General features: G+C 55.3%; 2 protein-coding genes across 4 annotated transcripts in view; one reads left to right on the top strand and one right to left on the bottom strand.

Moving 5' to 3' along the window:
- NOS2 (nitric oxide synthase 2) overlaps positions 1 to 6,021 on the top strand; it is a 42,866-nt gene extending 36,845 nt beyond the window's left edge. The window contains exons 20-26 of the mRNA XM_057715605.1: positions 160 to 323; positions 1,286 to 1,493; positions 3,085 to 3,172; positions 3,566 to 3,687; positions 3,988 to 4,136; positions 5,125 to 5,319; positions 5,902 to 6,021. Coding sequence (XP_057571588.1) covers positions 160 to 323; positions 1,286 to 1,493; positions 3,085 to 3,172; positions 3,566 to 3,687; positions 3,988 to 4,136; positions 5,125 to 5,319; positions 5,902 to 6,021 — 1,046 coding nt within the window. The remainder of the gene's footprint in view (positions 1 to 159; positions 324 to 1,285; positions 1,494 to 3,084; positions 3,173 to 3,565; positions 3,688 to 3,987; positions 4,137 to 5,124; positions 5,320 to 5,901) is intronic.
- Positions 6,022 to 7,832: 1,811 nt separating this feature from the next.
- On the bottom strand, positions 7,833 to 25,863 carry LGALS9 (galectin 9). Of its 3 annotated transcripts, XM_057715601.1 has the most exons (11): positions 25,728 to 25,863; positions 19,115 to 19,206; positions 16,307 to 16,508; positions 15,340 to 15,450; positions 14,078 to 14,173; positions 12,388 to 12,423; positions 11,735 to 11,785; positions 11,043 to 11,084; positions 10,481 to 10,569; positions 10,221 to 10,383; positions 7,833 to 8,497 (listed from the first exon to the last, which is right to left on the bottom strand). In XM_057715601.1, exons 1-11 carry the CDS (start codon positions 25,764 to 25,766, stop codon positions 8,351 to 8,353), a joined length of 1,068 nt encoding a protein of 355 aa, XP_057571584.1. In that variant the 5' UTR covers positions 25,767 to 25,863; the 3' UTR covers positions 7,833 to 8,350. The 3 variants fall into 3 exon arrangements, with proteins under 3 accessions (XP_057571584.1, XP_057571585.1, XP_057571586.1); XM_057715602.1 differs by lacking the exon at positions 14,078 to 14,173; XM_057715603.1 differs by lacking the exons at positions 10,221 to 10,383; positions 14,078 to 14,173 and having other exon boundaries at positions 8,419 to 8,497.
- Positions 25,864 to 26,080: the final 217 nt, after the last annotated feature.

Genomic DNA, 26,080 nt, shown 5'->3' on the forward strand with positions numbered 1-26,080 from the left:
GGGCACGTGAGCCCTTTTGCTGTTCCTGGAGCCAGAACTTCAGTGTCTTCTCTCCCCTGCAGCTGGAGGGTGGTGGGTGCCTGTCCCAGATGCCTCAGCACCCATTGGGAAACCTAAATGGGACCTTTTTCCATCCTGACTCCTTTCTTCCTTATCCAGGCAGCTACTGGGTCAGGGAGAAGCGGCTGCCCCCTTGCTCACTCAGCCAGGCTCTCACCTATTTCCTGGACATCACCACCCCGCCAACCCAGCTGCTGCTCCGCAAGCTGGCGCAGCTGGCCACGGACGAGGCCGAGAGGCAGAGGCTGGAGACCCTGTGCCAGGTGAAGGTCGGGGCTGGTGGGTGAGGCAGGGGCAGGGTCCCAGAGTCAAGGGGATCCTGAGCTGGTCTTTAACCTCCACGGGGAATCCACCCCAGCTTCCCAAAGTGCCACTTGTCAAAGGCTGGTGGAGAGTCAGGCATCCTCTCCCATCCCATCTCTAGGACATAGTTGCGTCAAGTGAACTGAATTTTTTTGAATGTCTGCAGGATGCAACCAAAGTGCACGTCCTCAGAAATTAGCCAGAAAAGGAGAGCCACTGTATTTTGTATCCCCCAAACCTGGAATGAGCCTGAAACTTAGGAAGTGTTGGAGGATGGATGGTGTGGATGAATGGGAAAATGGACATAGTAACAGATGGGTAGTTGAGTTAACAAATAAATGAGAGAATACATTAACTTACTTGCAACTTTCTAGGCCCAAGTCTTTGCAAAAGGCACTGGGTAGCATGATTACCGCCACCATTATCGCTAATTACCTTGATTCCAGCCACCTCCACTGCCATCATCCTGTGGCCGCACTGCACTAACATGGCACACAGTTTCACGCTTAATTCTTACAACATCCCCACGAGGTAGGTGGTGCTATCCTCATTCCACAAAGATTAAGTAATTGAGACAAGATCCCACAGCTAGTAAGGGCATTTGTTCAAGATTTGAACCTAGGTCTGTATGATTCCAAAGCCGTTCCCCAAATTAGATTATAACAAAGATTTGACACCTGCCCACAGGTTGCTGACAGTAAAGTTCTAAGCACACAAGTTAGAGACACACTACTCCTTGGCCTGAATTCCGCAGGGGCGGGAACTATTTCCTCTCCAGCTTGGTATTCTCAGCACCGTGGACAGCGCCTGGTTCTTTGACGTGTTTGCTGCGGGAGTGAATGAGTGAATACGGGATTGTGACAGCCGCTTCCCTTCCTGGGGGCAGACTCCCGGAGACGCTCACATTGCCCTTGGCTTTCAGCCCTCAGATTACAACAAGTGGAAGTTCACCAACAGCCCCACATTCCTGGAGGTGCTGGAGGAGTTCCCGTCCCTGCGGGTGTCTGCCAGCTTCCTGCTCTCCCAGCTCCCTATTCTGAAGCCCCGGTACTACTCCATCAGCTCCTCCAGAGACCACACACCCACGGAGCTCCACCTCACTGTGGCCGTGCTCACGTACCGCACCCGAGGTAAGGCTGGGCAGAGGCCCTGGGGCAGCCCAGGTCCGCTACTTACTGGGCAGCCGTTCAGCATCTCTGAGCTTTGGTCCCCTCATCATTAAACACCCACCTTCCAGAGCTGGTAACAGCAGTAGGAGGAGTGTGGGCAACACTACTGTGAACCCAGCCCTGAACTAACCTCTTTGTATACGTATGATAGGTAACCGTGTGAGACGGGTGCTGCGTGCACTTTACAGGTGAAGAAACTGAGGCACGACAAGATTAGGCCACTGGTTCAAAGTCACCCTGGTAGCCAGTAGAGAACTGAGATGCAAACCCAGGTAGTCTGAGTGCTGAGTCCAAGTTCTTAACCACCCTACTCCTTTCTACTGTCCAACTCCTGTTGGGACAATTTAATGAGATCAAATGTGGAAAATACCCAGTACTTAGTGGGAGCCCAGCGATTAGTCTCAGTCTTCCCGCCAGTCCAGCCTGGATACAGGGGTGACTCTGCCTGGGTTGTTCACTCATTCACCCACTCATTCAGTGATGCTTTATTTCATACCTCTTTATGCCTGGCACCATGGGGGGTGTGGAAATACAGCACACGTAGCCCCTGCCCTTGTGGAGCTTCCCATCTAGAGGGAACAATGAAGAGAGACACGGAAATAGATGGCTGTCATTATGCAGGTGCTAAGAAGGAAAGCACAGGGTGCTGTGAGGGCAGAGGTGGAGGGATGGGAGGTCCCGAACCTTGTCCAGCTGGGTGGGCTTGGCTCCTCCACTGGCTGAACCGTGCCCCTGTCCTCCCTCCTTAACTGAGCACTGCCTGAGTTGGCAAAGCTAGAGAGCTAGCCCCTCTGTGCTCTGAGAAGTACACACAGTTTCTGAAAACTGTGCAGAGACTCTCTTTGCTCTGCTAGAGAACATCTGCAGAAGCCCAATCTCAGTCCTCAGACCAGGAGAGGAGAGGCTGGCACATCCTGTGAGAGCAGAATTCCATCCAGACGGAAAGCAACGGGACTTGTGGAGTTGGTTGGAGGTCCCCTTAAATGCTGGGCCATTAGGAAGGGAACCTGGCATTTCCACAAGCCCAGGAGGGGCCACTGCTGGAGACAGAGATGGCCAAGCAGGCTGCAAGGCTGGCAGGTTGTCCATCACCGAGGGTTCCTGCCAGCAAGGGCTGTACTCCTGAGAACACTATGGAGAAGGGACTGTAGCTATCTCGAGGGGCCACTTTGTGCTGTCATTGGAGCTGAGTGATGGGCTTGGAGGGCCCCTGGGGAGACTCTTGGAAGGAGCATTGGAGTAGGAGTTAGGGACCCTGAGCTGTGACCTGATTGTACTGCTACCTAAGCGACCTTGTACAAGTCACCTTCCTTCTCTGAGACTCAACTTCTGCAGTGGCACAAGGAGAGGCTGTGTCCCTTTCAGCTTTTGCCAACTCTGGGTGTATAGAGGATGGAGCTCAGGGCCAGGAGAAGAACAGTCCCTTGATTAAAGCCTGCAGAGTGCCTGAGCGGGAAGTTCAGGGAGATGCGTCAGTGTGGGAGGAGCCACGGAGAAGGTTCACGCATGGGTGGCGGGGACGACATTGGTCAGGTGTGTGCTGTCCTTGCAGACGGCCAGGGTCCCCTGCACCACGGCGTCTGCAGCACATGGCTCGGCAGCCTGAAGCCCCAAGACCCGGTGCCCTGCTTTGTACGAAGGTAAGTACCCCCTCCACTGCGTCCATTGCGGGACCACTGGTACCGGGGAATACTGGGTTGAAAGAGCAGGATCTGGGGTTTAGATGCCACTCTGGGCCTCTTGGCCCATAAAGAAGGCACTGGAGTCGTGCTGGGCCTCTCCATTCTAACCCCTGGAGATAGAGCATGGCCAAGTCTCTAGCAGAGACAGAGATGACAGTGGTGGTGGGGCCCTTTTGAACAGGGGACATGAAACAGCCTGCAGGACTTGGGAAATCAGATTTGAGCTTGTTGTTCTCTCCATCTCCAGCACTACCTCCCCCAGCCACACCCCCAGCTCCCCAGCCCGTCCTTCGTGTGCATCCAGCCCAGGGTGTCTGAGGACAGGGGCCTCTTTCCTTCTGTCCCCTTCAGCGCCAGTGGCTTCCAGCTCCCCGAGGATCCTTCCCATCCCTGCATCCTCATCGGGCCCGGCACAGGCATCGCGCCCTTCCGCAGTTTCTGGCAGCAGCGGCTCCATGATGCTGAGCACAAAGGTACAGCTGGAGGGTTGGGGGGGGCACCAGGTGGCCCCCAGCACCTGCCTGGGAGTAGAAGATGTAGCCTCCCCACAAACATTTCCTGGCCCCTCTCCCAAATTTGCCTCAGCCTATGTGGACAAATGATGTGAACTCCCTGGGCCTCAGTGTCCTCATCTGTAAAGTGGGGACAGTACTAGATAGGCTGTGGGGGTGAAATGGGCTTCAAATTGGGTCCCCAGCGGGGCAGGCCTTGCAGCGTGGCCCACCTGCCCTCTGGTGGCCACCCTGGTCACTGCAGCCTGCTGGGTCTTGCAGGGCTCCGGGGCGGCCGCATGACCCTGGTGTTCGGGTGCCGGCGCCCAGATGAGGACCACCTCTACCAGGAGGAGATGTTGGAGATGGCCCGGAAAGGGGTGCTGCATGAGGTGCACACAGCCTATTCGCGCCTGCCTGACCAGCCCAAGGTAAATGCTGCATCTGCCCATGTAGTGGGTGGAGCATTAAAAGCACCGACTATGGTGGGTGCCTGGCTCCCCACAAGCCCCTCAGCTCTCTGAGCCTTCCCCTCCTCAGCTCTGAAATGGAGGCGATTATACAGTCACCAGAGCGGTGCTGTGAGGCTATTACGTTCACTATTCCGGGGGAAGAGACAGGCCCTGAGACGTTCAGGGCTAAGTCAGGGTCACATGTGGGTTACTCTCCAGTGCCCAGCCTGATGAAGGTCCTCCCCCAGGACAGACAACTGTCAGGGAAAAGATGGTCCAGGTCAGCTTCATGTTCAAGCACAGCAAGGCAGGAGGGCGGCCGCTGCTCCCAGCACAGCCTGCTGACCGGCTCTGCTGCCCGCATCAGGGGACACTTTGTCCCATGAGCCTGGGGCATTGGGACAGACTCTCGGCTCAGGCTTTGTGAACTTGTCCCATCGGGCTCCTCCCAGACCCGTTGCTCCATGCCCAGGGCCAGGGTCACTGGGCACCTTGTGTGGAGCAAGAGTGGAGAGTCCCCGATTGACTCCAGGACCTCTGTGTAACTGGGGAGCCTTGCTGTGAATTACGGGGGGCACCCACGGACAGTCTGGGCTGAGAGGCTCCCTCCTCTGGGGTGCAGGCAGGTGGGCTTCGGAGCCCTGGGCAGGGAAAGTGGCTTGATTGATGCCTCTTTGAAGCATGGCCAATTCAGGGCAAATCCAGGAGCCCCACAGGAGGGTCAGCTCCTTGAGGGCATGGCTGTGGCCAGTGTTCACCTCTCCAGCCCCAACCCAGGCCTGGGCCGGGCGGGGTGCCTGTGAACCTCCTCATGCCAAGCCTGGTCCCCGTACAAGGCCCTGGCCAGGAGGGTGCCCACCCTGCAGCCCCTCTTGCCCCCTGCCCACCTCCCCATGGCCAGCAGGCCTGACCACAGCCTTTGCTCCCAGCCGCGGGGTCCTGGACCCACCATTTCCTCTGGTTTTAGGTCTACGTTCAAGACATCCTGCAGCAGCGGCTGGGGGACGAGGTGCTCCGCGTGCTCCACGAGGAGCAAGGCCACCTCTACGTCTGCGGGGACGTGCGCATGGCCCGGGATGTGGCCCGCACCCTGAAGCAGCTGGTGGCCGCCGCGCTGAGCCTGAGTGAGGAGCGGGTGGAGGACTATTTCTTCCAGCTTAAGGTAGGACCACTGGTGCGGGGGCTCAGGATGCAGGTCAAGGGCACGGGCCAGGGAGCCAGAACCGGAGGAGTCAGGCTCAGGCTGGACTCAAAGGAATCCTAGAGGTGGCCGGGGGTCAGAGCTGGTCGGGCTGTTAGAAGGCCTGACCATACATCCTGGTCTGGTTGCTCAGTTAAACAAAGGCGAACGTGTCGATTTTCTAACAAGACTCTCAGAGCCCCTCACACGTTGCTGTGCATTGTGGTGCTTCAAGACTGGGAGAAAGTGCGCAGCATCTCCCAGCCGTATTTATCTCAGAACTCACATTCCTGGAGCACCTTGTGGGACAAGCACTGGGCAGGCTCTAGTGTCCATCATAAAGCTTGGGGAGATGCTTTGGTGGTCCACACCAGAGCGGGTGCTCATGGGAGTTAAAGAGTCTAAGTGAGATTCAAGTATACTCTAAGCGTGATGGGAAGGCAAATGGCTCGTGAGTGTACGTGTGATTGGGGAAGCAGGGGACCCCAGGGGCTCGTCCCCGCCTGATGAGTGAGGGGCAGCTGCACCAACAGAGCTGACACCTGTCTCTGTTTTCCCTTAAAGAGTCAGAAGCGCTACCATGAAGATATTTTTGGTGCTGTGTTTCCCTACGAGGTGAAAAAGGATGGGCTGGCGGGGCTGCCCAGTGATCCCAGAGCTCCAAGCGCCCACAGGAGAAGTTAAAGCTGCCGGCACAGAATTTAATGATGGCGCCAACTCTCAGTTATCTGAGGTCACAGGGCTGGGGAGATTGGAGGGAGATTATATCCCCAGGCCTCGCATCTTATTTCCCCATCTCCTTCCCTCTCAAACACTTTACTTGACCTGCTACCGAGTAGCAGCCTGGACTGAGTGGAACCTCTTGTCTCTCTTGAGCCCCATTCCTGGGGTGATGGAGAGATGGGCCTCCCTGGTCCCTTGGAGACTAAATCTGCCGTGCCAGGCCTGGCCAGTGGGTGAAAACGATGGAACTTCCTTGATTGCAACACTTGGAGTGACCACCAGGAGGCGCTGTCACATCACTCTGTATTTAGCTCACTGTGTACAGTTATTTATGCCTCTGTATTTAAAAAAAAGAAACCCCGTCTGCCTCTTGGGCCTTCCTTGTATGACTCCTTGACAGAGATATTTATACGAAATGCACTTTATTTTAACCACATTGTATGTGCGTGTGGTGTTTTCTAGGGAAAGCAGCCTTAAGCTGTATAGAGTTGGGGACTGATAGGTACCACAACCTGGACAAAAATCCGCCACAAAGGGACATACAGCTTGGCCACGTTGCTTCTCTGGAATGCCCACCGGGTGTGGGGGCAGCACACGGAGTTCTGCGCACATCTGAAAACCCGTGATGGGGGCAGGGAAGCACGGGCTGGCCTGCAGGCGTGAGCTGCGCCGCACACAGGAGGCGTCCCCCCGGGGCGTGGCGGGGGTGCGATGCTTCCAGTTCGTCAGCAAAGGCCTAGACCACAGCCGTGTCTTAGGAAGGTGCCACCTTTGGCTCGGGGGCCGCCTGTTCCGTGAGCGTTTGGTCAATAGTGATTTGGGCCCTGGGTGACAAAGCAGGTGAGGCTGGGCTGCGTGCCAAGGACTTGGCAGTGAGGGAAGGACATGCACCTTCCACGGGGGAAGCGTCTTAAGGGACTGAGCCTGATGAGAACAGGGAAGGAACTCAGCCAGGGGCTGAGTCGGGTCCGGCAAAATCTGGCTCGCTGCTTGGGTTCGGCCTCTGTTTCGCTGGCTGCCCTCCCCGGCTCCGGCTCAGGTGGGGTGGTGGGGAGAAAGGTGTGTGCGACCTCAGGGTCCCAGCGGTGCATCTGCACAACGTGGTCAAGACCAGGCCCCTAGACCAGCGCCTCTCCCACTCCAGCGTGCAGCCCACCACCTGGGATCTCGTTACATGGCAGACTCTGAGGAGGTGCCAGGCAGGGCCCGGGATTCCGCATGTCGAACAAGTTCCCAGGTGCTGCTGGTCTGGGGACGTCGCTGGGAGCCCCACCCTGGTTCCCGGGGACCGGATTCTTGGAATTAGCAGGATGTATTGGCATCATGGGGACACAGAGCCGGGTCCCCCTGCCCTGGCTCAGTGACTGGCAGAAACCCACACACTGAGTCTCTCTGCCCCCCCATACCCTGACCCCCCCCAGTGCCAGGGCACCACCAGGGCGACTGCGTGAACAGGCCTCTCATCCGAGTCAGCTACTCCCGGAGCCCACCTGGCCCAGCCCTTGGCCCATCTCAGAAGACGTGGGCCGTTTCCTAGATCCACCTCGGTCACCAAGTTTTGGGCGTCAGCGATCCCTGTACGAGAGGCCTGAGCTTGTGGGGTTTGTGGGGGACCCACGGGTAGTGCGCCCGGATGTCAGGAACCGCCCCCACCCCCACCCAAAGTGAGCGCGTGTTCTCTCCTCCCACGTCCTGCAGCCTGGACCTCCAGAGACTCCAAAATGTCTCCAAACTCAGCTAATAAACCACAACCATCCCAGGCACGTGGGCCAACAAGCATTTTTCCTTTTTTGTTTATTCAAAAGACACTGGGAAAGGGAGTGCCCCCTGCTGAGAAGGCTCCCGTCCTTTGGTGGAGACCAATGGGGTGACATCTGGGTAGTTTCCAGAGAGGAAGGAGAGATTAAATGTTGGAGAGAGAGGAGGGGCCGAGGATACCACCTCCCAGGTGTAGTGACAGCTGGGACGAGGTGGACTTGAATTGGGGGTGGGAGTGTGGTTGAGAGGCAGGCAGGGCGCAGGCCTGGGAAGGTCAGGACCCTCCCTTTCTGCCGAGGGGACCCAACAGGCCTTCTGCCTGCAGACCTCCCCTCCTCTTAGGATCTGGGTGCTGCCCCCCTGGAGGAAGGCAGTCCTGGCCAGCTGCCCTCTGCAGCCAGAAGCAGAGCCAGCCGAGGACGTGGTCTCTTCAGCACAGCCCGGACCCTGGGCGGGCTGGGAAGGGCTGGGGCTGGGGCGGGGAAAGTGAGGGCGATAGGCAGATGCAGAGAGCACACGGGGCAGGGCCAGCCTACGTCTGCACGTGGGACAGCTGGATGTCGCCCCCCACCTCCAGGTTGTTGATGGCGGGCAGGTTCTTCAGGCGGTGGTAGTACTCACACAGGTGCTGACCATCCACGGCCACCTTGAGGCAGTGGCCTTCACACATGATCCACACCTGGACAGAGAGGCCCTGGCATTTGCGCCCCACCCAGACCATCCTCAAAGCTGAAGGGAGGCCCATGGCTCCCTCCCTCCTTCCCGCCTCCCCCAGACATTAGTGAAGCCACACCGGAGGCGTCACTCTTCCCCCAGCAGGCCTCGCACGCTCCCTCCCTGTACTGTTACGCATTCTGTTCCCCCTGCCCAGAATGCCCTTCCCCCTGTGCTCCCCGCTCTGCACACCTTGTCCACGGGGATCACAGCTACTCCCCCTTCAGGATTCGCTCTCCTCCACCCCTTTCCTCACCTCCTGACCCCCTCCTAGCCGAGTCAGGCGTCCTACCCTCATCCTCACCCTCCCTGAGCCTCTAGGGGTAGAAACTCTGGCCCATGTCATCCACGCCCCTAGGACCCGGCACACAGGAGTGCTCGGCGCCTCCTAACTTGTGTTTCGCACCCCGACATTCTCCAGCAGGCAGCGGCAGCTCATGCATTAAAATATCATTGTCCCCATCGCATACCTAACACCAGCAGCACAGTCACTGCCCACCGGGCACTGTCCTAAGTGTGTCACAAACACCATCTCATTTCCTCCTTCCATCTCTGCGAGGTCAATATTATTAGTAGTCCCATGTTTTAGATAAGGGAACTGAGGCACAGAGCTGATAAGTCACTTGCTCAAGGTCACACAGCTATCAAAGTATATTGCCCTCTGGCTTGAAACGCACCAACACCGTGTACTACAATCCAAACTCTTTGTCACGGCCGACGAGGCCCTACATGAGTCATTTTCAACCCTGAGTGAGGAATATTAGAGCATATTTAAAAATAGGTGTCTAGGCTCACTCCCCAGTGGGCCTGGCATGGGGCCAGGCATTGATTTTTCTTTTTCGAGCTCTCAGGTGATTTGAGTGTGTAGTCAGGATTGAGAACCCTGCTCTGTGTGATCGGGGCCTCCGACAGTGCCCCCTTCCCATCCTCGCTCTCCCCCGGAAGCCCCTGGCCTTCCGCTTCCTAGGCAGGCCACACCCATGACCCTCTGCCTTGGCGATAATAGCTGCTCCCTTCACTGCCCCTTAGATCTTTGCAAGCTGGGCTCCTCCTACCACTGAGGTCCCAGCTGCACTGTGGCCTCCTCTGAGGTATGACCGCACCTAAGGAAGCACGGCCCCTGCCCCAGGGCTCACTTATTCCTTATTCTACGTAGCCCTCCGCACAGTTCCTCTTCTGTTGTTGCTACCGTGGCTATTCTGTAGTGATCTGTCCATGCATTCATCTCCTTCTTCCTCCCCGACCTTGACTGTAAATTCCATGGGGGCAGGACCTGGACTGTCTGCTTCATAGCTGTCCCCCTGGCACCTGGGGTACGTCCTGCTCAAAGGGGGCCTGGGTGAAATAGCTGATAAATGACCGTTGAATGAATGAGTGAATGAATGAGACCTCATTCTTGAGTTCGATCTGGCACTGATTGTCTGTGTGACCTTAGCAAGTAACCTGCACTTAGGAGTTAGTTTCCTCGTCTGTAACAGCAGATGGAACCTGCCACCTGCCTTATGTAGATCAGTAACAGTAAAATGATAATAGCAGTAATTTTGTGAACACTTTCTCTTCTTCTGGGCCCAGGCCTCACCCCAGAGGCATCAGCTCCTGTCTCAGTCAAGGTGCCCTCAGACACCCTCCACCCGCCGCTCCATTTGCCCCTTCAGAGCCCATCTGAGCTCTGGGTGGCAGCATCTCACCGAGAAGCTCTGGCCTGGGAAGAAGGGCATCTTTCGGGGCAGGCTTCGCTCCTCGGACCCCCAGGAACTGTTGATCTGTGTGTTGCGGACCACAGCATTCTCGTCAAAGCGGGGATTCAGGTGGAAGGCGATGTCATTCCCGGAGCGCAGGTTGATGTAGAACCTGGGGATAGGCCATTCCCATGGACTCTCTGTCCCAAGCCAGGGGAATGGCCAGAAAGACCTTGGGGTGTCTCTTCTCCCCGGGAGCCCTGGCTTACCTCCGAGCGCTGGGCAGGATGGTGCCTGACACTATGATGCTCTTAGAGGGGTACAGTCCGCCCGGGATGGAGGTGAAGAAAGGTATTGGCTGTGGGGAGTGGAGTGCAGGTTAGCCAACAGCCGCCAGAGCAGCCACTGCTGCAGGAGAAACTTTATGCCAACTTCTGTGCGTTTGGACTCTCAGTCGACAATTAACTGTGCTTGTGAGTATCTTCAAGAAAGAACTGCATGGTATCTTTACTTGGCTCAGTAAATGGCAAAGGAAAACTTTCCAGCATTCTTCAATTTAACAGGCATTTACTGTCATGAAAAGAGCTTTAGTTGGACAAAAAGGATGCTTGGGCTGAGAAGGGAAGGCCATACAATACGCTCATGGTGAAGGGATGATTTTAAAGGTGAAAGTCTTTTCAAAAGACTTTCAAAAGTCTTCTAAGTTACTTGGAAATTTTCAGAACTTCAGTTTCCAACGGGATTGCTTTTAATTTTGTAAGCTGCCCGCCCCCTCCCCTAACCCTGCACAACGCAAACCAGATCGCCACCCCTCCCTGAGAAACCACTTACATAGGTTGGGTTGGGATATGCCATGGGTGGGATCATGGGATTCTGTTGAAAAGAGATTGGGAAATTCAGTACAGGAGTGCTTGGGCACACTCACGTGTGTACACACACACACATACACACACATTCTAGAGGGGATGTTCCAATGGGAGACTGAGGTCATGAGGCTTCAGCCCTTGGATTCTCCCAGTCACCTTCCTTCCCGTGTCAGCCTTGGTGGGACTTCCTGCCGTGTTCCTGAATCCCTTCATGGTCACCTGCCCCTCAACCCCTCCAAGGGCAGCCCCACTGACTCCAGACCCCTCCGTGTGCTTTGCGCTGGCAGGAGGAGGAGGAGAAGCACCTCAAGCCTGTGATCAGCAGTGACTTTCTCAGGGCTTGTCCTCAGGATGGAGGGTCTCACATCCAGATACGGGGACCACTGCACCCCCCTCTCAGGGACAGAAGGACCAGGTTTCCTGCTAGTCCCTAGGGGCCCTATTTCTTGGGCCCCTGAGTAAATCCAGCCTGATCCAGAATCTCTACTGTCCCAAGGAGAGTTTTATGTGCGTTTCTCCTGAGCGGAGGGCCCTGCCCCAAGAGTCCACACCCTCCTTGCTAAACTGCTTTCTTCCGGACTCTGGGCCTAGAGAATTCAGTCCTTGGGAAAGGGGCATGTGGTGGGGCTGTGAGTTGACCGGAGCATTCAGACTTACAGGGAACATCTGTCCAGGGGTGCTCTGCATGGTGTGGATGATGGTCTGAGTCTGGAAGAAAGAAACCACATTTTAACCAGCTCTCACCAGTGTGAAGACTGCCACCTGCCACCAGAGGGCACCACTGAACACACGCCTCAGGTGATTTTCATCTTGAGCTTGTAACCAGCCAGGTGGTCCTGTTCAGACCCCCCAAATTGGCGGGGGTGGCGGGGGGTGGGGGGGCGGGGGGGGGTTGTTTCTTCTCCCAAGGGGATGGGGTAGGGGCAAAAGTTTCTTCTGGAGAAGAAATATGGCTGCATTTGTGGCCTGCATCTTTCTTCTCAGGGGAATCTCTCTAGCATAGCCTCGCCTTGCAGAAGGAAGAAGTGAATGTGTCCCCAGGTCCTGTGGCTGCCCACAGAGTGGCAGGGGCTTGAGCAAACCAGTGGCCACTGGGGCTGTTTCCCAATTCATCAGGGCCAGCCATCCCCTCCCCTGACCCTGAGCTCCCTCCCACCATCACCGCCACAGCCAGGCAGATGGTCCAGGGGTCTGGCCTCGGCCACCCTACCCTCCGATGGGAGAGGCCCGATGCTTGGCTCTGCCTCCTCCTTTTAACCCACAGGAAGAAGCAAAGTGAAGAGATTCCGAAGAGAGAGCAAGGGACATACCATGGGAGCCGAGTTGGCCTGCCAGATCCCGGGAGGCTGAAGGGGATGAGAAACCAAAATGGTGGTTAACGTTGGTGCCGCATGACAGTAAGATGGTGGCAGAAGCTGTGGTGAGAAATGCCTCCTCACACGCCGCCTCCTTCCTGAGCCTTCAGGGCGCCCAGATTCTCACCCACCATCCCAGGTACACACACTCTGCTTAAGCAATGGGGGTGGGGAGGGGTTGGGGTGGAGGAGGGGAGACATTCCCATTGGCTCCTTCAGAAGGAAAGGAGGATGTGTCTGATACAGACCATGTAGCTTCCCTCAGCTCCCGGAGGCAAAGCCATCACTCCCGGTGCCACATGTCACCCATAAGGTGAAAACTAACATTGGCTGAAGGCCTGTTACGGGACAGGCTCTGGCTTCAGGGGTTTACAAGAAGGGAGGCATCCTTGCCTCCTGTTTCCCTAGTGAGGCAACTAGTCTCAGAAGGAATAGGCAACTTGCCCAACCTCACCCAGGTAACAGGAGATAAAATCCAAAAGGTACCCAGTTCTGCTGGTTGTATCTACCACTCCCCATCCTTCCCACACCAGGGCCAGCGTTGGGCTGCCTTGCAAAGGCTCCCCGGAGCTCCACCAGTCCTGCATCCGCATGGCAGGAGGCAGGCGCCCCAGCTGCACCGTGCTTGGCGCGGGAAGGCTGGGTAGAGGGGCACCCCTCCCCACCCCCCGTCCCCACTGCTCAAGTGGCCAAAGAAAGGTCCAGGCCCTGCTCCCCTTCCTGTCCGGGACCTTGCCTTCCCCTGGCAGACTATTCGTCTTGCAAACCTATTCCATATTCATTAATTGAGTCCACGCTGCATTCCAGGCACTGTGCAAAGTGCTGGGGATACACGAATGAACCAGCTACAATCACAGCCCACAAAGGATCTGACGAGTGTAGAGAAGCGGGGAGGGGAGTGACGGGAGACACACATAAGCACAGTTATAGCAGGACGTGGTGACTGGGGTAGCACAGAGACATCCAAAGTCCATGGAGATGCCGGGGGGCATCCGGTGATTTGCCAGTCCGGGACGATGCTCTGGACAAGTGACACTTAAGCAGAGCTTTGAAGGGCCATTCGGGATCGGCTGGGGGTGAGTGGCAAAGGCTGCTCTCAGCACTGGGACAGCATGTGCAGAAAGCACAGGGGCCTGAGAGAGCCCCAAGCGAGCAGTGGAGGCTGCGTGGGCTTCATGGGTGAGCGGTGAGGCTGGGAGGGAGGCTGGGGTTAAGACTGGGGAGGATGCTGCAGGTCCCGCTGGGGAATCTGGGCTTTATCTAGAAGGACATGGGGCCTTTAGGACTTTAAAGCAGGGGGAGGCTGTGATCAGATTTGTGCATGGGAAGGTCACTGGGATGGTGGGTGGGTGTGGGGGGAGGTGGGGAATTAGGCCATGGTCAGGGTGTTGAGGGGGCAGATGGCCTGCACCAAGGCAGTGGCTTTGGGAAGAAAGGCACTGATGCCCTGAAGAGAGAATGATGGGAAGGAAGAGCCAAGGACAACTCCAGGCCCCCAGCACCAGGCCCGGGGGCGTGGACGGAGACAGGGAACCTTTGGGCGTGGCAGGGCCTGGAGACCCTGGCTGGCCTGCTGCCTGGACCAGCCTCTCTCAGATGCTCTATCCTTCCTGCTGATGGCTCCCTAGGCCTCCATTGAACTCACCTTTGGTTTGCGCCCCTTAGGCTTGGGTGGGAAGCAGGCAGCTTGGGAGAACTGCATTGTGGAGAAGGCGGGCTGGAAGGGAGCTGCGCGGGTGTTCTGTTAAAACAAAAGGTGCCACGGGGTGAAGAGAAGCATTAATGCAGCCAAGGAAGAGTGGAAAAGCGGGTGCTGGGCAAGAGGGAGAGAGCCAGGCAGGCAGGGGGAGTGGGGGTGTCCAGGACAGGCAGAAGGAGGGTTAGGCTCCAGTGAATGACAGCAGGCTGGCCAGCTCTCTCTCCACCTCCACCTCCATCTCTCTCCCTTCTCTCCCTTTCCTCTCTCCTTCACCCACTCAGGGGAGAGTTAGGGAGGGGAGGAATATGAGAGAGGAGGACCAAAGAGAAAGGACCTCATATTTGTTAAGGGCCTGCTGTGTGCCTTTCCCATCTCGGAGTGCACACTCAAATACCAAAGCGGTGAAAACAGCTCCCAACCAGTGGCCCGGGCCCTGCAGAAGGTGGGCCCATCGTATCCTAATCATCACAGTTTTCACAAAAAGCCAGAAATCCAGATTTCCACGTGCTATCACCTGACCTTTTACCCCCTAAACTGTGATGAAATGCACATCACATAAAACTGACCATCTTAACTATTTTTAAGTGTAGCGTTCAGTGGCGTTGTCAACTCCCATAGTCGTGCAACCGTCACTGCCATCCAGCCCAGAGCGTTTTCATCTTGCAAAACTTCTCCTGACCTTTTAGATGTTGGTTACACATTTGAAAATGTTAAAACACAGAGAGGGTCAGAGCGACCCGGGTGGGGCCTGTGCAGGCTGTTCTGTGCCCCCGACGTGTATTGCCTCATTGAACTCGCACAACGACCCATGGGATGGCAGTGACCGTGCTCCTTCCACAGGTGAGGAAACTGAGGCTCAGAGAGGCGAAGTCACTTGTCTAAGATCCCCCAGGCAATGAGAACGGCAGAGCAGGAGATCTGAGCTGGATTCAGTTTGATTCCCAAGCCCAGGTTCTTTCTGGAGCCACACAGCCTCCTAACCAGGATGGGAATAGAGAGTGACAGAAACAAGTGGCCTAGGAGTCCGGGAGATGGGGGCGGGGGTCCCAGACAGAGACAAGGACAGGAAGGGGGAGCCAGAGATATGTCCCCAGCGTCACCTAGAAAGGAGACTGGCTGGCACTTTGGGCCCACACAGCAGGGCCCAGGCAGAGTGGACCAGGCCCCACACCCAGCCCTCAGGCCGGGTGTCCCGTGGACAGTCTTACCTGGAAGCTGATGGAGGACAGCTGCACGGCGCCCGTGATGCAGATGGTGTTGACGCAGTGGAAGGGCACGCGGTGTGCATACTGCATGAAGAGATTCCTGTTCACCGTCACCTGCCAAGAGGAGTGCACGTGCGAGGGCGGGGGCTCCCTGGCCAGGTGGAAGCACACCTGAGCCCCTGGGACCCCTGCTTCTAGACGTTTAGACCTGCATCTAGTTTTCACGTCCAACCGCTGTAGGTCGGGGGCATCAGCCTTCAGAGCTGCGCCAGTTACAGGAACGTGCGTCTGGTCCAACGTGCCTCCAAATGCAATCCCTATGTGGCTCTAGTTGTTGGCTTTTTAGTTCCTATGGTCGTTTGCTTATTGCAATAGGTTTGTCTTTCTAATCTTAGCTCACCTGGGGTTACTGAAATAGGCATACAAATGTTCGCAGGGAGCAGAGGAGAGGCGACATCAGGTTGCATGTGGTCATGGTGTGAATATCCCTCTTCACACAGAGAAACACAGACACAGATGTACTCATCGCACCCCGCCCCCATCTCCCCAAACCCAGAGACACTGCGCTTCTTGTGAAAGCAATTTGCAATTTGTCCTGCAAAACTAAGCCATTAATAACACCTGGATAAAGGCTGCAAGCGTGTAACAGGAAAACAAATGCTACCAGAGACCTGGAGTGGAAGAAGGGCTACAGCAGAGAAATGGAAATAACATGGACTTTAAAGACCCAGGAGGCCAGAAAGCACCATGGTGTCTTATCAAGTGCTTTTTTTCCAGAGTAAAAGAAGCCACAGGTGCACCTGTAGATGCATGGGAACGTGTGTAAGGAGACTGCAGCCTTACAAGGAAATGGTCTTCTTCTCTGTACAGAGGTGTTGCTCACACGACTCTTTAAAGGTTATATATTTGCCATGCCTTATGTGGCTGGGGGACAGGCAGCCAAAGAGCAGAGAGGAGAGTTCCTGCTCACCTTGAACTCTGAGCTCTGTACCAGGAAGCAGAGCTCAAAGGGATTCCCCCTCTGAAAGGGTATTTGCATCTTCCTCTCCTCGGGCCCCCAGCTTCCTCTCTGCTTTGTGTTGCAGACCACATACCCGCCGTTTTCAAACCGAGGGTTGAAGTGGAAGGCAATGTCATTGTCATTGTAGCCAGTCTGAAAGTTCACAGCAAACCTAGGCAGAGGGAGATCAGATGGTGCTCAGTATCCTGGTTTCCTGCCAAGGGCGGGAACAGGAGGGTCTCGTGCCCTTGACCGACATCCATCTGAGAACCTGCACACGACCTGCTTTCTACCCGTCCGTAGCTGTTGCCGTCCTTTTTGTTCCCTAATTCGCACGTCGCATGTTGTCGTGCAGTTACCACATTTTGCCCTTACAGTGTGATTTTCTAAAAATAAGTAGAAAATAGGTAAGGAAATTTGTATCCAAGATGGAAGTTGAGCAATGTGCCTAGAAGTGGCACTTCTGTGCCGAGTGGTCGCCCGTTGGAGGCCAGCCCCACATCGGCTCAGCTGGGAAAGAAGAGAACAAATGGAAAGAACACGTGACATTGATGGGACACCTACAGAGATGGCGTCTAAAGGGAAGGCACAGAAGAAACACTAGCTCTCCGGGCACGGGGACCTCCGTGTGTGCGTCTGTCCCTCTGGGGAGGTTGGTGTGTGTCCACCTGACCCGAGTAAGATCAGCAGGCCTGGACCCAGACCCCAGCTCTGCAGTGTCATTTGCAATGAGCCCGGACCACGCTACCCTCAAGCTGCCGCACCCAGGAAAGGGGGTGACTGCCTTCCTTCGGCGGTGATTACCGAGGTGGCCCAGGGAAGCCCCCAAAGCAAGCAACACTTTGTTGCCATCTCTCCTCGGAAGAAGCCCCTCATCATCCCAACTACCTTTGGGTACGGCCGTGATACTGAGGGGAGGACAGACACAAAAGGAGCCTCTGAGGGCCCTGGCTCACAAACGGGGTGCAGTAAATGTTCTGCCTTTTCCCAGACAGGGCTCACTCGTGTCCCCAGACCAAGCTCCAGCCTGGGGTTCTCCAGCAAGGTGTCTGTCTCCCACCGCCTTCCCTGAACTCAGCCCGAGTGTGGGTCAAAGACTGCTTCTTGGGGTCACTCTGGTCTCCCCAGCTAACACACAGCAGTCAGAGAGCATGCCTCACTCCCATGTCATCCCCCACAGAGCCAAGCACTGCCTCACACCCGCAGGCGGCCCTCGATGGTCATTCTACCGGCAGGGCCCCCCCCCCCCTTTTTTTTGGCTGCACAGCTTGCAGGATATTAGTTCCCCAACCAGGGATCAAGCCCCTGCCCTCTGGAGTGGAAGTCCACAGTCTTGACCACTGGACCGCCAGGGAAGTCCCCAGAGCCTGTTTGCTTTCTCGGTTAAGGGGGCGAGTTCTGGATGCCGCCCCCACTACTAGGGTGCTCTGCGAAGACTCAACCAGCTGGGCCCACGGGAAACTGGCGTGGCCCTGAGCCCAGCCCCCTTTCTCTGGGAATACCACAAGAAAAGGAAGCTCCAAGTGACTCTGGAACGAGAAAATCTAAGTCCCGATTCCTCTTAAAGTGGAGAATAGTGTTTCTGAAATATTGATATTTCTGGGTGTAGTTTTCCCTTTGTGGTCCTCCAGCTTCATTCATGTGTTCCTGTGAAAATTCCTGCCCCAGGGAAGGGAGAGAGCAAAACCTTCCATTGGAAGAGGGACCCTCGGAGGTAGGGACAGGTTCTATTAGACAGGGTGGGAGTAGAAAGCCCTCCTGTGCTGGGAGAAAGGATAGGCAGAGGGAGCAGGAGAGAGAAAGCAATGGAAGTTCAGAGTCAAGGTCCTGGATTCCCCTGCTGGCAGAGTTTCAGGGAACTGGGCACTCGGGGCTCTCAAAGTCCCACGGTCAGTGTGGCCGCGTCCACTTGGCAGAGGAGGCAATGGCACAGGAAGTCATCTAGAATCTAGATGCGGAGGTCGGACTGGGCCTGGGAGGGGCCTGAAGGCATCCAGAAGGTCCCGGGGCCCCATGCAAAGTGACAAGAGGAACAGTGGGGGCAGAGGCCAGCTGGGATTGGAAGCAGAGAGGCTTCTGAGAGACAGCCATGTGTCCAGAGGGGCCTCCGTGGGCCCTGTGGACCTCAGGGTGCTGCCCACGTGGACCCCACCCAAACTGGGCATGGGTCCCAGGCCTCCACACCCCCCAGGACCTCAGCAGAGATCAGCCAGGGCTGCCTGAGCATCTGAGGACCGTCCCACCTCTGAGAATATGTGCAGGCTCTTCTCTGTTCCCGGATAGCCCCCCTCGGGAAGCAGGAGGAGATGGGAAACAGCGCTAAGGGACTTATATTTTGAATTGACTTAGCATTTTCCAGAAAGGACCTTGAAATTGAAAGAGGTCAAATTACAACTTTGATGGCAAGTTTAAATATTTCCACATCAGCCCAAACAAGGGTTCCGAAGTACGGGTAGATGCAGGCAGCGATAAGAAATGAAGGAAGCTGATGTTTTTGCAGCTCTGGTCATAGTGTACGAAGTTCAGTCCTAGGACTTCTGCCTCTGGGCCGGCCTGCGTCCCCCCTTAGACTGGGAGCTCCCATCACCCACCCCCGTCTTTGGGGAGTCTGGTTCCTGGCACCCTGGATGCTACTGGCAGGTGGCAGGGGTGCCGTGCATTGTTGGCAGGGGCCAGGCCCTTCTCGTCCCCTGAGCCAGGTGCGGGCAGCTCGGAGGATGCTGGGTGGACCAACCTGAGCTCAGGGGCAAGGCTGAGAGAAACAACAATTTCGGGTACCTGTTTCCGTTGGAGTAAAGAACGGTCCCGTTGATGGTGATCTGAAGTCCGTCCTGGAGACCTCCTTGGATTACCCCGGTAAAGGGGACGGCCTGTGGGGAAGACACGGCGGTCAGTGAGCCTGCCTCCTTCCCTCCGTCCCCTTCAGCCTTTGCCGGGGTGGGTCCGCGTGCCGGGCACCGGGCCAGGGGCCGGGTGCAGCTGTGAACAGGACAGACGGAGGCTCAGCCCCACAGACCTTCCAGGCCTGGCGTGAGGACGTTACATAGACATTCTGAGGTTGTGAGAAGGAGACCCTCAGGCTCAGAGAGGATGGGACAGGAAGAGAGTGACAGCTGCCAAGGGGAACACGTGGTGTGTACACAGGCCTGGGTTGCAAAGGAACCAGCGCAGTGAGGAGGGGGCGCTGGACCCCAGGCCAAGTTCCTAGCAAAGTCCCCTGGCTGGGGACTCAGGGGGCCCAAGGGACCAAAGAGAACCACCCACCTGTTCTTGACGATAAACCTTCTGCTCACCTGAGCAGGCCAAGAAGAAGGCATCCTGCCCACTCCTGCCCGCCCCACCCAGAGAGCAATGGTGACCACGACATCTGGCCTCCACTGCCTCAGAAAGTGCCTCTTCCCAGGTGCTCTCTGCAACCGCGGGGCAGCCCCTCTTCTACTCCTGCTCCTGGGCTCCCATTCCTTCCCCCTCGGCAGCCTCCAAAGTCCTAATGGGGCATCTCCAGCCCTCCTGGGCCCCATCACTCGGTCACATTCTTTTTCTTGAGGCTCTTTAAAGGATCTATGGTTACGGTGAGGGAGGCTTCATTTTAGAGCCAGGCGTGCTCCAGATCGGAATCCTAATTCTGCCGCTCGTGACCAGAGTGGCCTTGGGAAGCTTATGTAACTTCTCCTTGTCTCGGTTTCCTCATTTGTGAAATAGGGACAATTCCCACCTTCTGCGCGAGATTGATGATTGAGTGAGAAAACGTCTGCGGAAAAGACTGGCACGTAGTAAGCTGTCTCTCTACCACCGCCCTGCTTCCACCCTGGTCCCTATGAGTAAAACTCCCAAATCGGTTCCATCTCAACTTTCAAAGCTTCCTTCCAGAATGCCTCTCGTCTAATGTGGTTCTACAGACTGCCTTAAACACTGTTCTACCTCCTAGTCATTTTCACATTTTTCAAGTTGTTGAAGTCTTTCCTACCTTCTCCTTTAAGTCAATTCCCTACAAAAATTAAATGCTTGTTTAAAATAGATAACCAACGAGGACCTACTGTGTAGCACAGGGAACTCTGCTCAATGTTATAGAACAACCTAAATGATAAAAGAATTCGAGGAAGAATAGATACATGTATATGTACAACTGAATCACTTTGCTGTACACTTGAAATTAACACAACGTTGGTAATCAACTGTATTCTAATATAACATAAAAAGTTTTAAAAAATGTAAAAAAAGATAGAAAAAACTCACACACGCACACACAAAAATGCTTACAATAGCTAGGCAGGTGCTGTGTATAGGTGAGCTGGCCAGGTAGGGTACAATAGAGAGTGGTGGGGACTGCAGCAAAGTAGGCACCATCTTGCTTATCTAAAGAGGCAGTGTCGGGACTTCCCTGGTGTCCAGTGGCTGAGACTCTGTGCTCCCAATGCAGGGGGCCAGGGTTCACTCCCTTGTCAGGGAACTAGATCCCGAAGGCCACAACTAAAAGACTCCACATGTGGCAACTAAAGATCCTGAACACCTCAATGAAGATCCCACATGCTGCAACTAGGACCTGGTGCAGCAAAAGGAAGGAAGGAAGGATAAAAGGAAAGAAAGGACAGAGGAAGGGAAGGAGGGAGGGAGGGAGGGAGGAAGAAAGAAAGAAAGAAAGGAAGGAAGAAAGAAAGGGAAAGAAAGTAATTGCAAAAAAAAAAAAAAAGGAAAAAAGAGGCAGCGTTCCCTCAGCTGTGACCAGGGATGACCATCCAGGCCCAGTGTTGACAGAGCTTCCAAATCTTTAGGAGAAGAGAGAAATCTGGATTTTCTTCTGCAAAACTTTCTAATGTCTGGGGGAGGGGGGAGAAATTCTTTCAAAAGAATTGTAGGGGACTTCCCTGGTGGCGCAGTGGTTAAGAATCTACCTGCCAGTGCAGGGGACATGGGTTTGATCCCTGGCCTGGGAAGATCCCACATGCCACGGAGCAACTAAGCCCGTGCGCCACAACTACTGAGCCCACGTGCCTCAACTGTTGAAGCCCACGTGCCTAGAGCCTGTGCTCTGCAACAGGAGAGGCCACCGCAATGAGAAGCCTGTGCACCACAACAAAGAGTAGCTCCCACTGGTCGCAATTAGAGAAAAGCCCTCATGCATCAACAAAGACCCAAAGCAGCCAATCAATCAACCAACCAATCAATCAATTTATTTTTTTTAAAAAAGGATTGTAGAAGAGTTCCTTTGTTATAGAGACATATAATGAAATATTTGCAATGAAATGATATATCTAAATTTGCTTCAAAATAATCCAGGGGTGGAAAGGGAAGTAGGGTCGGGTCAAAATGAAGCAAGATAGGTCATGAGTTGAAACTGAGTGACGAGTATGTGTTATTTATGATACTATTCTCTCTGCATTTTAAAATTTTATTTAGCACCAAGTTTAACACTCTCCAGGCCAAACAAAAAACATCCACCAGCCCAATTCAGTCCTAGCCTGTGTCCTTGAGTGTACAACTCCTCAGCATCCAGGGAAACCCCTCCTAGCTCAGTGTGCACAGCTGGCCCTGGGAGATAACCAGTGATGCCAGGATCCCATTCAGACAGACTCTGCTCTCCATGGACCTTTGGGAGAGGTGTCTTTTGTGGCACTTTAGGTCGGATCTGACTCTGCCATAAATACTTCGGTGACCTTAAGCAAATCACAGCTTCTCTACATCTCTGAGTGCTTCCTTTCGTCTCTGTCCATTCCAGTGATGTTGGAGAAGTAGAATCAGCCTGACACAGTTATGTACCAGCATGACGCACCTCCCGGCAAAAGAATACCCTCGTTTGTTTGTTGAAGCCTGAAATTCTCTTAAGAGCCTTTTACACCATCATGAGCGACAAGACTTAAAATGCATATTCCTGGCAAGCATGGGCCCTTCCCTAAAGCATATTCACACCAAGGAATAAAGAACTGAAAGCACAGACTTCCCTGGTGGTGCAGTGGTGAAGAACTTAGCCTGCCAATGCAGGGGACACGGGGTCAAGCCCTGGTCTGGCAAGACCCCACATGCCAAGGAACAACTAAGCCCATGCCCCACCACTACTGAGCCTGTGCTCTAGCGCTTGCGAGCCACCACTACTGAGCCCATGTGCCGCAACTACTGAAGTCCGCACACGCCTAGAGCCCCTCCACACCAAGAGAAGCCACTGCAATGAGAAGCCTGCACACGGCGAGGAAGAGCAGCCCCCGCTCTCCAAAACTAGAAAAAGGCTGCACGCAGCCATGAAGACCCAAGACAGCCAAATAAATACATAAAGTTCCTTTAAAAGAAAATGGGTAGATCATGGTTTAAAAAAATTTTTTTTTAATAATAAAAAAAAAAAGAACTGAAAGCAGAGTGTGATGGGATGGGGTCCACAGGGCACAGAAGGAAGGCGGGATGGAGGAAGCCGTGCGTGCATCATGGGGGTGGGTGGTGCAAGTTAACCTTAAGGAACGAGTCCCCAAAACAACTTTGTGAGATTTTATTGTCTTAAATGGTGCCCTCAAATTCTGAAACACAAGATTATTTCAAATTGAGTATAATCCTAAAGACAAGGTTATTCATTGCTGCATTATAATTGCAAAGAATTGGACAGAGTCCGAAAGTCCACCAAAAAAAAATGATGACATTAAGTAGGGTATTTCCATACGATGGATTCTACGGGGCCTTAACAGGAAAAGAAGAGGAAGAAGGGAACTCTTTGAGAACTGATGTGGAATGATGCCATATGTATTATTTAGGAAATTTGTATTATTTTACGCCTGGCTGGGCAAGGACACCGTGTGTGTGTGTGTGTGTGTGTGTGTGTGTATGTGTGTGTGTGTGTGTGTGCGCGCGTGCACGCCCATAACCTTAGCAGGAAACAGCAGCACCTACTTTGCTTCCTATGACTCAGGAGGATGGATTTTTCTGTTGAATTTATGGTCCTACAGCTTGGACTGGGCTCCCAGCTCCCTGTGTTGGCAGCTCTGATGTTCACCAAGTCACCTACCCACCTGCACCCCAGTTCCCTCTTCGGAACAGTGAGACAAGAACGTGGCCAGCCTGGCAGTGTGCTTAAGAGGATTCAGTGAAAGGCTAAGTGGAAAGCCCTTGGCTGGAAGGCCTTGACAATGGCAGCTGTTTGTATCACGATGACTTAACCCTTCTGCTGGGTCAGAACTTGCTCTCAGCTCTGGGCTGTGCCTGGAGGCTGAGGAATTTTTCCTGCTCTTCCTATCCAGTGCAGAAAGCAGAGCCAGGCCCTACAGGCCAGAAGGTGGGCAGCCGCCTTCTGCAGGCCCAGTGTCACAGAGCCACCAGCCACAGGGTGCTCACCCAGAGGGGGCAGCTTTTAGCTGAAGGGCACAGCTGTCCTCCTGGTGGCCGCCCTTCCCCGTCTGTGTTATCTCCTTATCCTTGCAACAACCCTGGTCAATATTAGTGCCACGTTTGCAGATGAGGAAACAGGCACGGGAAGGTTGTGTAACTTGCCCAAAGCCACACAGCTGGGTAGTGATAGAGCCGGGTTTGAACCCCAGCACGCATGCTTTTAACCACCACGCAGGCTGCTTCTCACAATGAAGCCCAGGACGTCCTCCCTCCTGTCTCACTGAGTGCTCCCCTGGACCAAACAGCGAATCCTGTCCTGACTGTGACTCCAGTTGCCCTCCCGGCCCTCGCGGGGCTGGGCCAGGTGAGGTGGGCGGGGCCTGGGCAAGGAATGGGTGGGGCGCCCGAGGCAGAACATCGGGGTGTCAGCTCCTCGGCAGACTGGCCCGGGCATGTGACCTTCCCGCCACACTGTGGAAGCAGCGTCCTGGGTGCTGGAGGTTCAGTGGGAGAGCCGGGAGAGGGCGGCTCTGTGGGCCGGACGGTGCTCCAGGTGCCTTGCGGGCTGCACCCAGCCTCTTTCTCGTCTGGATTCCAAGGCCCTGTGTTGAGTCTCTGCTGCCCATAGAAGGAGTTTCCTTCTGATTTGAAATCTTTGGCTTTTGAATCCAAGGATTAGAAAGTAAGAGTGTGTCACTAGAATAATAAAACATCAGGTCCTGGAAGAGGCTCTGGGTCCCCCATCTGATGGAGAATGAGACCCAGGTGACACGTTCTGACCCTGAGGCCACCGTGGAGGCACCCACCGGGCGGCCTAGCTTCCTCAAGCCCCACCCGGGAGCCCCCACGAGGTAGGCCGAGGGGCACCGGCCACTGTCCGAAATAAACAGGCCAAACCAGGGCCCTTGAGGAGGTGGGCTTGAGTGCAGAGCCCCAGCAGCCCCGCAGCACCTTCTGCCCCCCCACGCCCCCTCCCCACGCAGGGCTCCGTGAGTCCACCTGCCTGGCCTCTCGGGAACCTGGGGCTGGAAGAGGTTCCTACTGCAGGGCCAGGCCCAGGACACAGGGACCACAGAGCCCTCCCGGGCTCGGGCTGCTGCCTGTCTGCCTGCCTCCTCCCCCAGTGCTCTGTCTGTGGGCTCCTCCTTCCTCCGGGGTGGGGGGATCAAGACCTCTCCTTGACCACGTACCATCTGGGGACATTTGATAAGTGGCCTCCACCTCTCTGAGCCTCCGTTTTCCAGCTATGACATGGGGACAATAAGGGTTTAAACAAGACCACCTACGACAGGGCCTCCACACAGGAGGCAAAAAGGCACAGAAGGCTGCCCTTTGCCCCCCACAGTGCAAGGGCAGCCCTGCTCCCCCTAACTCCAGAGACAGTCCCTCTCAGACATCCTTGAGCTGCCCTGCCTGGCATACGTGCCCCCTCAGGAGGCAGACACCTCCTCGGGAGGCCTTCCCTGCTGCCCCCAGACTCCTAACAATTCTAAACACCCCTAGAGCCCCCACAGTGGGCCAGACCCCGTTCAAGCTCTCTCAGTGTGCTAGCTTGCTTAATCCTTACCCCAGCCCTGGGCGGTGATTCGCGGTCCATTATACAGATGCAGAAACTGAGGCCCTGAGAGGTACAGGAATTTCCTTGAGGGCACCCAGCTAGGAAATGGCTGAACCCAGGGAGGCCACCTTCAAAGTAAGTGCCCTTCGCTGCCGTGCTGGGCTGTTACCCTCCCAGAAGCCCTGTTTACCTCTCCCTTCATGCAAAAAAAAAAGCCACTACTTTTCTAGTTGTTCCTTAGGCCCTTCTTCCCCCACTGAGCACCTAGAACAGGGGAGGCGCCCGGAGAGAGCTCAGTAAACGTTTGTCAGGTGCACAAACCCTGGTGATGCTCGCCCCCTCCAGCCCTGAGCAGCACCAGGGAGACAGCTGCGGAGCAGAAGTTGTGTCAGGGTGGCCCCAGCTGGCGTTTCTGCCCTTGTTGTGTTCTCTTCGGGATGCCAACCCCCTCCACCTGCAAGAGCTATTTCCTCGGAGCCCCAGGGCTGCTTCCCCCTGGCTGAGGCCACCCACCATCCCGGAACTCACTGGGTTTATGTAGGGAGGCTGGGCGCCGCCAAAGGCCATCTCTCCACCGCCTCTGTGGCTACTGCCGCGTTGCACGCTGGCCGGCCAGTCCTCTGCACCGGGGAGGACTTAAGAAAGAAATAGAAACCAAAGCAATCTGGCAGTTATTCAACAGGGAGGAGCTAGGAGCAAGAGGAAGTGAGTTGAGAGGGAGAAAGGTGTGGTGCCAAGGGAGGAGGCCGGAGGATGGCACTCGGGATAGGAAAGTGGGTGCTCCTCACCCAGTGCCCTTTCCCTCCGCTCTCCTTCTGTGCTCCACCCGAGACACAATAGTTCAGAGAGGTTCATGTAGGCTCAGAGAGCCTGACCACAAG

The sequence above is a fragment of the Hippopotamus amphibius genome, chromosome 17 (genome assembly GCF_030028045.1).
Source record: "Hippopotamus amphibius kiboko isolate mHipAmp2 chromosome 17, mHipAmp2.hap2, whole genome shotgun sequence".
Lineage (NCBI taxonomy): Eukaryota > Metazoa > Chordata > Mammalia > Artiodactyla > Hippopotamidae > Hippopotamus > Hippopotamus amphibius.

Coding starts and splice junctions, on each gene's coding strand:
- LGALS9 (XM_057715601.1), bottom strand. CDS start 25,766: ATGGCCTTTGGCGGCGCCCAGCCTCCCTACATAAACCCA. Junction 16,509..19,114: donor CTTTACTCCAACGGAAACAG/GTACCCGAAATT, acceptor CCCTCTGCCTAG/GTTTGCTGTGAACTTTCAGA. Junction 15,451..16,306: donor TACAGAGCTCAGAGTTCAAG/GTGAGCAGGAAC, acceptor TCCTCTTGGCAG/GTGACGGTGAACAGGAATCT.